The 13,648-nt window shown below is 38.0% G+C and overlaps 2 protein-coding genes across 5 annotated transcripts in view; one reads left to right on the forward strand and one right to left on the reverse strand.

Moving 5' to 3' along the window:
* The window catches only part of LOC105381623 (acetylcholine receptor subunit alpha-like), a 139,625-nt gene that overhangs the window by 44,630 nt on the left and 81,347 nt on the right, over nt 1–13,648 (forward strand). The window contains exon 2 of the mRNA XM_038112229.2: nt 10,337–10,491. Within this exon, the coding sequence (XP_037968157.1) occupies nt 10,337–10,491 (155 nt within the window). The remainder of the gene's footprint in view (nt 1–10,336; nt 10,492–13,648) is intronic.
* On the reverse strand, nt 1,296–6,368 carry LOC105391098. 4 transcript variants are annotated; one of them, XR_007266606.1, is made up of 3 exons: nt 6,321–6,368; nt 5,151–5,294; nt 1,296–2,230 (listed from the first exon to the last, which is right to left on the reverse strand). XR_007266606.1 is itself a non-coding variant. In XM_048622973.1 (3 exons), exons 1-3 carry the CDS (start codon nt 6,220–6,222, stop codon nt 1,657–1,659), a joined length of 1,266 nt encoding a protein of 421 aa, XP_048478930.1. In that variant the 5' UTR covers nt 6,223–6,305; the 3' UTR covers nt 1,296–1,656. The 4 variants fall into 4 exon arrangements, 2 of the variants coding, with proteins under 2 accessions (XP_048478930.1, XP_048478931.1); XM_048622973.1 differs by lacking the exon at nt 6,321–6,368 and having other exon boundaries at nt 1,296–1,685; nt 2,066–2,230; nt 5,151–6,305; XR_007266607.1 differs by lacking the exon at nt 5,151–5,294.

The raw sequence follows: 13,648 nt of genomic DNA on the forward strand, positions 1-13,648 counted from the left end.
AGTGGTGCTACACATTGACAGGCCTACGCCGTAGCAGCTACGCCGTAGCAGCTACGCCGTAGTAGCTACGTCGTAGGCGTCTAGTGAAAATAAACACAATTACTTTCTTATACCAGTCAGAGCCACCCTTTACGGCTTACAATGTCTTTTATCTAACATTCCTTATAAAGCCTCTCTGCTTGGTCATCGTACTCAGTGATTTGATCTCCTGCTGAGCTTGATGGACGTGACGGACTAATTTTGCCGTGACGAAGGTGACGAAACACATCTATACAAATTAATAATTCTTTCAAGTGAATTTTAACTAAAGTATTTTTTGTAAGATGAATATGCGATAAACAAAACATGGAATCCTTAAAAAAATCCCATTACTCAGTTTATTACTTTAATAAAAACTGTCGTTTCTTTCAAAAAGTACAATATCGCCGTAGATTCAATACATCAGAGCTCCTTTAAAAGGGGTATTGTTTACAACATTCACTATTTACCAACGATTGTTTCCAATACAAGTAGTCTATAATTTGTATTTATTTATTCCGCGAGGCGAGCCCTCGTCAAGCGGAGTGCGGTCGGCATTACTCGGGCTATTCTCAAATAGCGGTGGAGATTCCACAGCCTCCACTGTCTGTGGAAGTGAGGGGTTGCCATCGTAAGTGTTTAACCCCCGACAAAACAGAGGTGTTTTATAACTTTAACGAGTCCGTGTATCTGTGTGCGTGTATTTGTCTGTGGTAACGTAGGTCCTAAAGGGCTGAACCGATTTGCGATTGTTTTTTTTCGGTCAGAGGATCCGAGGACTCCGAAAGATATTTTATCAGAATTTAACACAACAAAGCCATAAGTGAAAAAAGAAAAATTACAAATTCAACTAATTCCGTCACATCACCTAGAAAAACCCTTTTACCTCTTCTAGCAAAAACTCAACCTTGACTACACCAAATGTATGTCCAACCTTTTTTCCACCATCCTTTTACAACGGTATTTTAACACAGTTTTAAAAGTGTACCTCTAAAAGCACTCTCGCACCGAAGCTGCGAAGTTGCCGTGTAAAGGGTGAAACTTTACCGAACTTGTTAATGTTTTAATGTGATCTTGTTCAGGTTCTTTTTTAAAACATCCTCGTACACCGAAGCGTTGAGGCAGAGCTTGTCTTTTTTGAGTCGCTAATGTAATGTGCCGGGCGGATGTTGATAGGGGATATAAAAAAATAATGTTAAAGAGCGTATGACTATTTGTTCAGTAAGGATCCTAGCAGGGTGTTCTTCAATAAAAGTGGACTGTATTCTTCAGGTAGCGGTTTATTTAAAGAGCAAATAGCGAAGATGCGGAATGACGTCTGTTTCACTGTGTGTAGTTTAGCGAGTAATGGCGGCGGCCGGTGACCCCCGCCACCCGGCGCGCCGCGCCGGCGCAGGCCCCTCGCCCGCGCATGCGCAGACAGGCTCCCGGCGTTGAAGTGAGCTTCAAAGATTGTCTTCCAAGGGCAGGAGGCAGATGTTATTCCAACCTCTTCTTATGGTTCCCTTTTTGGTCTTAATTTCAGCCACTCGGTTGATACCGTCGACTCCGGGGTAGACCTTGAGTATTCTGCCAAGAGACCAGAGCAATGGTGGTGACATCTTGTCTTTGATCAGGACGAGCGAGTTCTCCTTTAGGTCATTGCTGCCGGAATGCCACTTGGTTTTCTGTTGGAGTGTAGAAATGTAATCATTAGTAAATCTCGTCCAGAAATGTTGTTTGATCAACTCCACTCGCTTGTGTCTCTGGAGCAGGCTTAGGTTGGTGGTTTCGGCTATCTGCTGACACGGTATAGACGTGAGAGTTCGTCCTATCAAGAAGTGAGCGGGAGTTAGGGCGCAAAAGTCTTGGGGATCAGTGGAAATTGGAGTTATGGGACGAGAATTTAATATAGCTTCTATTTGAGTGAGGCAAGTGGACATTTCTTCGTAAGTGAAATGGGTAAGATTAAGAATTCTTTTTAAATGGTATTTGGTAGAGCGGACAGCGGCTTCTGCTATACCGTTCATATGGGGAGAGTAGGGAGGAGTGAAAATAAATTTTATACCTTCATCGGCCAACTCAGTACTTATGGAGGATTCAGTGACCAGCTTATGCAGCTCGTTACAAGCCCCGACGAACGTTGTTGCATTATCTGATGTGATAGACCGGCATTTACCGCGACGGCTAAAGAAGCGTAATAATGCTGCTCTGTAAGCTTCCTTAGTCAGATCTGTAACAAGCTCCAAATGAACTGCCTTAACTGCTAAACAAACAAAAATGCATATGTAGGACTTGATCAGCTTACAACCTCGACCCTTTTTATCAGCTATCAGAACTGGTCCTGCGTAGTCCACAGAGCAATTAAGGAATGGATATTCGAGTTCAGTTCTAGATTCAGGTAATTGACCCATCATGGGTTGAACACTCTTACGTTTGTTCCTAAAGCAGGTAACGCACTTACTCGCAGTAGATCTTGCGAGATTCCTGCCCCCTAGTGGCCAGTATGTTTGGCGAATGCTAGCAAGTAAAGAAAGTGGACCTACATGCAAAAGCTTTGTATGTTGTGTTCGAAATATGAGTTTTGTAAAGTAATGTTTACTACAAAGTAAAATGGGGTGCTTTTGATCATAACTGTATGGTGAATTAGTTAATCGACCTCCAATTCTAATGATATTATTTGCATCAAGGAATGGAGATAATGATAATAGTCTATTTTTAAACGGTAAGACTTTACCTGCCATTAACAGAGCTTGTTCCTCAGGAAACATTTCTGATTGGCTTTGTTTAATAATAATATTTAATGAGGATTGGATTTCCTCTTGCGTTAAATTGCCAATGACTCGATCTTGTGTGTTTTTTAATTTACAATTAGATATAAATCTACTAACGTAAGCCAAAATGTGTACTGAACGTGTAAGATTAGAGTGTTTGTGAATGCTTTTGGAAATGCAATTTTCAGTAGAATCTTGTTCTGCAATTTGTGAAATATGATGACATACTACCTCCGGCAGATCTCGTTTCTCATTAGAGATTGGCATTTTAGGCCATAAACTTTCATCTTTTTGTAGAAATGATGGACCGGACCACCACAGCGCCGAAGAGCTGATAAGATCAGCCTTCACCCCTCGCGAAACGAGATCTGCAGGATTTTGGAGTGACGGCACATAGCTCCACGGGCAACCAGCGGTGGATTCATTGATCTCGTTCACACGATTGCGAACGAAAGGTTTGAGTCGATGAGCGGGCATAGCGAGCCAACATAAAACAATAGTTGAATCGCACCAATATCTGCAATCAACCGGTATGGTTATAGAGTTTAATATTTTAGTACACAGTCTTGCACCTAAAAGAGCCCCACTTAATTCTAATCGAGGTATAGTTGACGGTTTTATTGGGGCAACTCTATTTTTTGACGTTATAAGTTGAACATGGATAGAGCCATCTTGTCCGATAGATCGAGCATAGGCACAGGCACCGTAGGCCTTTTCAAAAAATGTGTAGTTCGACTTTCTTATAATTTACGCTTAAAAACCACCTAGGTATTTTAATTTGATTTAAATTACATATTTCACTGTGAAACTGCATCCAGAGTGATTTTATATTGTTTGGAACGTCTGTGTCCCAATTTAGTCTTGCCTTCCACAAACATTGTATTAATAATTTAGCTTCTACTATTGCTGGGGTCACTAGGCCCAGTGGATCAAAGATTTGACTTATAGCTGAAAGGATATTACGTTTTGTAACTCTTTCTTTGTTTTCGATGTTAATTGTAAAAGCTAGGACATCTGAATCGCAAATCCAATGCAGACCCAGCGTCCTTGAAGGCTCGTTGTTGATTTTTGATTCAGAAAGGTGCAGCATATTATTGTGATCTACGTTATTATTAGTTACTGCTTGCAAAATTTCTAAATTATTCGATTGAAATTTTCTAAGATTAAATTTAGCCGATGATAGAATCGAAATAACTTCTTGGGATTGTTTAATTACGTCTTCTATAGTTGCTCCACCACTTAAATAATCATCAACATAAAAATCTCGCAAGATTGAATTCTTTACTGTGATGTTAGATGCATTCGATGCTAATGTAGAGAGACATTTAGTAGCTAGGTAGGGAGCAGAAGCAGTACCGTACGTGACACTATTTAGAGTGTATATCTGTATCGGTTGAGACGTATCTGATCTAAATAATATTTGTTGTAGAGATCTTTGATTAGAATTTATCTCAATGGCTCTATACATTTTTTCAATGTCTCCAGATATGACAAAACGATGCTGACGGAAACGAATTAGTATGGATAGAAGATCATCTTGAACTGTAGGGCCAACCATTTGGATATCATTCAAAGATAATCCGGATGTAGTGGCGGCTGATGCATCAAAAACTGTGCGTAATTTTGTCGTGGTGCTTGATTCCCTTATTATTCCGTGATGTGGTAAATAATAATTGACATTGCCTTGGTTGGATGATACTTTAGTTGTATTTTTAGTCATATGACCTAATTTTTCATATTCATCTATGAACTCTATGTATCTTTGTTTGTATATTGGATCTCGTTGAAATCGACGTTCCAGAGAACTAAATCTAGATTTTGCCATGAAGTATGAATCACCTAATTTATTGGGATCTTCTTTTAGAGGCATTGAAACTACGAAACGGCCTTCTTCGTTACGATAAGTAGTGGACAGAAAATGATCTTCGCAGGCACGTTCCTCTGTAGTAAGAGAATGTTTGGGAGAAATGGAATCTAATTCCCAAAATTTTGTAAGTGCATCATCGTTATTATTTACGAAATTACATTGATGTGAGTTAGACGTGGCTCGTGAAACGTAACCTGAAACTAACCAACCAAACTTAGTTTCATACAATAGTGGTTGGCGTTTCCCTAGATTGATTGAATTGTTGCAAATGACGTTCCAGAATATCTCTGCACCTACTAATATGTCTATTGCGGACGGAATGTTGAAAGTTGGGTCAGCAAGCTGAATGCCCGTTGGTATGGGAATAGAGTCCACATTTATGAGAACAGACGGCAACGCCTTAGTAATTTGAGGTATGACTAGACACTCTAATTCAACCTGATAGTCACTATAAGACGAATAGATAGCTAATTTGCAAGACTGTGAACTTTTACAGGATTGGTTGCAGATACCTGACACCGTGGAGTGCGTGGCACGACTCGACAGCCCCAGCTTGCTGCAGAGGTCTTGAGAAATGAAGTTGGCCGTACTGCCGTTGTCCAATAGGAGCCTGGCGTCGTGTTGGTTGCCCTTCTTGTCTAGAACTTTCACCAGCGCTGTGGATAGGAGAATTTGAGGCGAAGTAGTTGGCTGACTGGTGTTTGAAGGTAGGGCTACTTCAGTTGTAGTTGTGTGTTGTTGTGTTTGAGAAGTGTTGGCATGTAAAGCTAAAGGTACACTCTCGGGTAATGATGTTGTGGGAGTAGGTATGGTTAAATCTTGTTTATTAAGATGTAACAACGTATTATGTTTATATTTACAATAGCGACAGTGTGATAGGTTACATTTGATGTGTGAATGACCGGGACGTAAACAATTGAGACAGACTTTAAACTCTCTGGCTTTAGCAATGCGACTTTCAACGGTTAATTCTCGAAATTTTTCACAAGTGTATAACAAATGATCGTTTTTACACAAAGGACATTTAATTTTAAATGAGTTGGTGCTTTCTGAAGTACTATTGTGAGTTGCTAAAAATCCCCTTGGTTTAGAAACTTCAGCTTTGGGATTTTTTCCTTTAGCATCTTCCAGTGTTTCTAGTAGGTCCGCTCTGTTACCTAAAAAGGTGCAAAATTGGCTCAGAGTGGGTGGTTCTGACATGTTATTACGATGTTCTTCCCAGTACCTACTAGTAGTCCCGTCTAATTTGGTAGACATCATATAAATTATTAATGTGTCCCAGTGTTCAGTGGGCTGTTTGAGGTTAGTTAGTGCCCTAATATTTTTATTTGTTGTGTCTACTAAGTAGCGAATGCAGCGACTAGATTCTTTAGTTATAGTATCAACATTGAATAAGGCTTGGACGTGGTTGTTTACTAATAACCTAGTATTGTTATATCTCTCACATAGTAAATTCCATGCTGTTAGGTAGTTATCGCTAGTAAAATCTATATTTTTTACTACTATAGCCGCGCTCCCTTGCAATGAAGCGCGGAGATAATGAAATTTACTAATATTATCTATATTAACATTGGTGTGAATCATGGATGTGAACGTGTCCCGAAATTCCAACCAGTTCTGATAGTTACCACCGAAAATTGGAATATTAATTTTTGGGAGATTAAAAGCTGTACAAGTCCCACCTGGATTCGAGCTTGTTGCAGATCCTGACTGGCCGTGGTTGATACTCGTGTCGTGGCTGGTAACGAGCTGACGGGCGGTGGAAACCAGTCGGTAATACTGGTCCTCGAAGAGCTGTCGGTCTGCGTACTGCTCCTCAGGAGGATCACACAGTTCCTCGAGCTCACCCTGTAATTGATCGAAATCCTGGTATAAATTTTCGATTTTGGATAATCGTAACTGAAGCTCGGAATAATGCTGGTCACTCAAGGCTCCATAAGACGAAGCGAGCGTTAGAAAAGTTTCAAATTGAGTAAGCTTACTTTTCATTGAAGCCTTATTTTTCTTTAACCTTTTCATTTTATCTTGTTCGGCCATTGTTATTTATTATTATGGACGATACGAATGTGTGACAATCAGTAATAATGAATAGGTATTTAAGAAAATATTTTAGTAGTTAAGTATAATTATTCGAAATAACTGATAGTAGTAAACTATGCGAAAGGCAATAAATTCTTCGCACAAAAGAATAGCTATAAAACAGCTGATGGGTTGTGAGCAAAGATGGCTGTCCTTGACCGTGAAACACGTCACGTAGGACGTAGGCTAATGACCGTTAGCAACTATTTTATTAGCGCGGGTAAGCAGGTGATAATGTTTGCAACTGCAAGATAATGTTGTTTTAAGCAATAAAAAGTGAATATTTTACCCGAATGCGTAAGAAAATAGGTTATATTAATTATTTACTCACTCAAATATAGGCTAGAATTACGGAAAGTTTAATGAAATGAATTGAAGCAAAAATAGTTAGGTATGGGATATAGGGAATAATTAGGAACGAACTCACAGCGTTTCCCGGCCTGTACCACTCCGATTTATGCCTGTATTTTGTAGACTGCGTGGCTGATGTGAAGATATTGTTATGATACTCGTAGATTTTCTATGATTTCAGTCGACGACGGACGTTCGGAGATGCAGATCTTCTTGGAATTCGTTATTTGTTGTTCATTGAGTAGATAGTAGAATCCTTGAAGACTGTAGCTAGTCCTCCAAAACGTTTTCTAGTCGATTCTCGGCGAAACAGACGAGGCGCGGACGTTGAGATTTTGAAAATGCGTAGTCACGTCACGCGCTTTGCGAAGTCCTTTTTCTTGTTTTCTGCCCTTCTCTTGACGGTGAAAGGACCAAACTGTTCAGTAAGGATCCTAGCAGGGTGTTCTTCAATAAAAGTGGACTGTATTCTTCAGGTAGCGGTTTATTTAAAGAGCAAATAACGAAGATGCGGAATGACGTCTGTTTCACTGTGTGTAGTTTAGCGAGTAATGGCGGCGGCCGGTGACCCCCGCCACCCGGCGCGCCGCGCCGGCGCAGGCCCCTCGCCCGCGCATGCGCAGACACTATTAGAGTTCACGCTACGTTACAGGTAAAATATTTTTAAATTAACTTGTAGCTCTAATTGAACTAAGAAGAATAAGAACCAATACAGTCAGTGTCATAAATTGCAAAGAATAATTACAATGAACTTTATCTACGTAATAGAAATCGAAATTACGTTTTTCTAAAATGTAACTTAGTTTGCTGTTAGGTAATTTACATCCCATTCCGATACTGAGAAAAATGTAATTACAGTAATGTACTTACTTTAACACTTATAAACCGATTTGTGAAGACACTAAATATAGACAAGTTGAATATAAATAATAATAATAATAATAATAATAATAATCTTTATTTGCACACCATGAAAAATAACTTAAATTTAACTTAATTAACATACATGCACAAATGGCGGTCTTATCGCTAAGAGCGATCTCTTCCAGACAACCGCTATAGGTAAAAAGTTAAACATTGGAAAAGGGCACTTAGGTGTACTTAATTACGAAATTAACAACTAAAAACAAACAAATTAACTATTGAACACATAAAATACATATATAATTATAAATACATAAATATATAACAAATAAATAAATAGTGAATTAAAATACAATAAATTCATAAAATTTCATGGGTGCGTATTGCGACGTATAAAAACGAAATGTATAATTTCACATTAATAACGTTCACATCATATAATGAACGTTACGTATAACAACAAAATCTATATTTTCATAAGGTATAACATTCAATTTGTATAACGTACATTTTATATAAAATCAAAATATATAATACTTACGAGGACTAATATCAATTCGTATAACATACATTACGTATATCGTTTAAAATATATACTATCATTTAGTATAAAGTTCATAAAAAATACTAACATTATAACATAATGTTTAATTACCCAACACCGTCAAACCCCCTAGCACCAAAACCTAAAGATAGGTGCGACGACGAGCAAAGCGAGGAGGAGCGTGTTAGGTGCACATGTTCGTCGAAACCATAGCGGAGCGCAGCGAAGCGGAGCGGAGCGTCTCCCCACATAGCGCCAATAATAATAATAATGTCAAAACCCCTAGTACCAAAACCTAAAGATAGGTGCGACGACGAGCAAAGCGAGGAGGAGCGTGTTAGGTGCACATGTTCGTCGAAACTAAAGCGGAGCGCAGCGGAGCGTCTCCCCACATAGCGCCAATAATAATAATAATGTCAAAACCCCTAGTACCAAAACCTAAAGATAGGTGCGACGACGAGCAAAGCGAGGAGGAGCGTGTTAGGTGCACATGTTCGTCGAAACTAAAGCGGAGCGCAGCGAAGCGGAGCGGAGCGTTCCCCCCACATAACGTCAATAATAATGAAAATACGATACGACAATCTTTTATACTTTTTGTGCGTTATTATACATTATGATAATTATATCCGTTGTAGAATATATGTTATAAACGTTATATATTATGAACGTTATGCATTTTAATCGTTATATCAATTGAAATTCTACTTTTTGAACGTTATTCTTTATGAAATTATGTATTTAGTCATTATGCCTTTCGTTTGTTATGCACAGTGATCGTTATACTTAATAAATTTATATCATATGGGCGTATACCTTGTGAATGTTATACCATTCGTTTTTATACCTCGTATTACTTACCCAAATTTCATAATATAAATATAAATACCATAAACCAGTAAAAATTGTAATGTAAAGTGTAAAGTGTAATAAATATTTAACAAAGAGCCACGTCTGAACAACATTTTTAAAATTCGCAGCGAATTTAAACCCTATTTCTTGCACGACACCGATTTTTTATGCTTCAAGTGCCCTGATTAGGAAACTTTTTGCAAGGTTGCTTAAAAGAATTTACCGTCGACCCATTATAAGGAAAACTTTTCGTATTATAACGCTTATTTAAAGATGTACATAAATTTTATAAAAACACACTAAACACGAAAAATATGTTTAAATATTGTGGTAAAAATGAAATGCATAGAGCCATGCATATTACATTTATGAAGGTAAACTTATGACATTTACAACCTATTTATGACATTCCTATTGCGTAATCACTACCAATAGCTATCAATAACAATCCCCACTAAAAACGCTACCCATTATTTGAATGAGATTGGGCCCGGCACTGACCATTCGGAAAGGGATACCCTCGTTTTGTGATAAAATACAGGATTTCCTAAAGTGCGCATCGATTTTCGTCCAATCCTCTCGACTGGCGCGGGGAAACTTCCCCATGTATTGTTAGTGAGTTGTCTAACTTGGCTTTTGACATAAAGTTCGGGACACGGTCCGCTCCGCTACATGCCTCGCTATAGCTCGGTCCACGTAAACAACTGTCGGTTGGAAATTGAACTTCTGACAAGTATTTGAAAATTTTTAAAGGTATTTTAAAGGATTATTGAGATAAACTTCTATTAAATAGTTGCTAGCATTTACGGACGAATGGTAAGAGAATAGCGCGTCCGTTCTGCACTACACTAGACGAACCTAATGCGCTCTTTATATACCTATGTAATGACGTCGCGTGGTTTTGACACATTCCAACCACGCCGCACCTCGCACCTCCAACGAGACCAAAAATATTTCTCCAGATCAACCAACTTTACCTGAACCTGTAACTAACCAAAACTCTTGTTCCAGAACCTCAAGAACCAGATCATGACGACAAACCTTTGGGTGGAGCAATCCTGGTACGACTACAAGCTGCGCTGGGAGCCGCGCGAGTACGGCGGCGTGCACATGCTGCACGTGCCCTCCGACCACATCTGGCGCCCCGACATCGTGCTGTACAACAAGTACGAGTGTGCACTCGCCTTTATGTTGTCTGTGTGTAGATAGAGAGGCGGAGCAGAGATGCGTAGGCGCTGGAATCAGTTGCGTTTGTGATAGGGTTTGAGGTTATAGAGTGTAGGGTTGTCTAAGTTTTATAAGGGGTTTTAAACCATCGACAACGATGCGTAACCCATAGATATATGATAATATGTTGAGGTGTTGCCAATGATGGAAGATACCTACTTATGCAATGCATACAGTAAAAGAACCGCTGAACTTTTGAAGTATAACTTTTCTTCTCCCACTTACTATTCTGAACCGAATCAAAACAACTTTCCCTGAACTAGAGCCAACGATCCCTGATCAAAACATCAGCAACTTGCGAATGTAAAAATAATGGTTATTTATTGAAAAGAAAACGTCAATCGACAAGATTTATCGGCATCCCGCGAACAAAGAGGCAGAGAATATTCAAGATCAATAGGCCTCTTTCGGCTGCCAACGAAAAGTATCATTACGCTATTGTTCCCAGAGAATAGAAGGACCCACTTCTGAATCTAAATATCTGATGGATACTATTGAGGGATCTATGTTCAAAGTTCTATTTTGGATATGAAATATACTGAGAATTAGATTCATACATAATTATATTTAATTCAATAAACTTGATATATGCACTCTCAAACTTGCTCAAACATATATTTAAATAAGTTGTTAGGTTTGACTAACTTTAAACAAGTGTCATAATAAATTAAACTGCGGTAAATATCGGGTTAAAACTTTGTTTAAGTAATCCCTAAATTTCCGACACCAAAATGATCCTCGGTTGACCATAATACGAGAAAGGGTCCAGTAAAACATTAGGAAAATTTCCTGAACAGTAAATTCTGTTTGTGTAGGATACCTACGTGTTTGGGTTCCCTCTATCTTTTGTTACGAGTGTGTTACTACCGCTTGGCCCGGACCCACTCAGGGCAGGCTTGAACATTGCCTAGAGATTCATAGTGTGTTCAACAATTTGCTGAACGCAATTTCAAATACAATACAACCTCCTCTTTACCTTACAGGCTTACATACTAGACTTTATTATTCACAAGTTAAATTTCAACTTCACGTGTTATATTTTATGATGATATTTATTTATTTACTTACAGTGTTTAAGTTGTAATAGTACTTGCAGTTACTCTGAATTATCGAGGCTGAGGCAAAGAAGAAAATATGTCTTCAGTATTCGTCCCATTCCCTCGACATAACTTTGAATTCGGATGTTATCAAGATAAGTGAAATGTACCGTAATTACAGAGGTCCTTTGAAAACCGTGGACATGGAATAATTCCGCCTTGTAATAAGTGGTTATAAAGCCCAAAAAGAGGGGTTTCATAAGTTGGACCTGAGAAATGATGTGTTGGTTTGTTAAATAAAGTTAACTTGATCGATCTTAACTTACTTAACGTTAGTTGAATTTTGGATATGAATAAGTCTAAATGGTATTTATAGTTTTATAAATAAACCGTATGAGTTAATCTCACTAAAATTATACTCTAATAGGGTAGCTTTAAGTAATAGATAAATAATAATATTTATGTAATGCTTGTCGCAAGATTTAGATGATTCTGAAAATACAAACTACTTGTATGCTGTACAAACTATGTAGAAAATATAAAAATAATATCAACTAGAAAACCCTACGATATGATATCCCTTGAGGCACATATACCGTCAGCTGCAAAAGTGGTTATTTATATCCAGTTTCCAACTTGATCCAACTTTTAAAACATTGCTTCGGGCACACTGTAGCCTATAAGTATCGATGTATAACGGAAAGTTTTTTTTACATACACATATCAACAGAACATTTGAGAAGCAATTTATGATACGGAAGCGGAAATATGATCAATGGTTTGAAAAATATGTTATTGAGTTTACTTAAATTAGGTATTTAAGTTGAATTTTACTATAAAGGGCTAGAAAGAAAGAAAGAAAGAAAGAAAAAGACTTATGTAGCTGACTGTACAGACACATAAGAGGTCCTTGAGGGCGCACCTCTCTAGCCACTTATAGCGAGATATGAGATACGAACTAAGAAAAATATCGCTTATATCTTATCCTCCCATCACTATAATCCTATAGGATAACATAATAATGTACGATTCTTCTATACGTTCATATTTTGAAAATTTCGTAAAGCGATCCTATTATTTTTATTTACATTAAAAACTTAAAGATCTAGGAATTGAACCTAATTCTTTCTTCGTAAAACTGCCAACACAGATACCATTTATCTAGAAGCAGATACTACATTTCTGCAAGTAACTATATATTTATTAGGTCGATAGAAAACATAACTGATTCCAGACGCAATTAAATGTAATAGTTACAGACACATTGAGCTATTGTATTTACTCTGATCGGACGCGACCGGGGCCTTAATGTCTAAAGTAAGGCTGTAGCTATTGATACCTAACTTTCTATTATCGACAACCAGATCCGATACACGCCCAGAATAATATGACATGGCTGGAAAGCTCAACTATACTGTCAAATAATAAGCAACTTCTGGAAGAGTCAAACTTTTTGTCAATAATAAAATTTTTGGTCACCTGCAACGCAATTTGCAGACATATTTATGTTTCCTGGATTTGTAACTCTACCTACAGCACCAACGCATGGTGTTACAAAATAGTTGTACTAAATTCATCTAACACGTAACATTCTGACGGCCCGGGGCTGTTGTTTCACATTTCTTTTTTTATTGTAGCCCTGGCTGGCGGAAAAAGAATTGTTTTCTGAATTCAAAATTCTTCTCTAGCTCGACGGGTTTTTCCCGGAATAAGGTGTCAAGGTGTAGCTACCTCAACGGTTTTGTGTATTAAACAATGCATCTCTGCTTCGCCTTAATAATTAAATTAAACATTAAACAAATACAGCTAACCCTATTATTTATATTTTTACATCATATTAATTTGTGCCCACACATAATAGAGCTACAACTACCGTTTACTTTGACTAACACCCACACCCTAACACACCCAATGCAAAAACTAAACAACGATTCCCTAACATAACAACCTAATCCTTTAAAAAGAAAAAAAGCTTTTCATATCACATACAAAGTAAAACATTGTGGAATAGTGTTTAACGAACCGTGGTAAAATTGCGCTCTGCTGAGGTAATATGAAA

Source organism: Plutella xylostella, chromosome 9, assembly GCF_932276165.1.
Source record: "Plutella xylostella chromosome 9, ilPluXylo3.1, whole genome shotgun sequence".
In the NCBI taxonomy this organism is placed as follows: domain Eukaryota; kingdom Metazoa; phylum Arthropoda; class Insecta; order Lepidoptera; family Plutellidae; genus Plutella; species Plutella xylostella.

Coding starts and splice junctions, on each gene's coding strand:
- LOC105391098 (XM_048622973.1), bottom strand. CDS start 6,222: ATGATTCACACCAATGTTAATATAGATAATATTAGTAAATTTCATTAT. Junction 2,231..5,150: donor CACGCACTCCACGGTGTCAG/GTATCTGCAACC, acceptor AGCTTGTTACAG/ATCTGACTAAGGAAGCTTAC. Junction 1,686..2,065: donor TACTGAGTTGGCCGATGAAG/GTATAAAATTTA, acceptor ACACTCCAACAG/AAAACCAAGTGGCATTCCGG.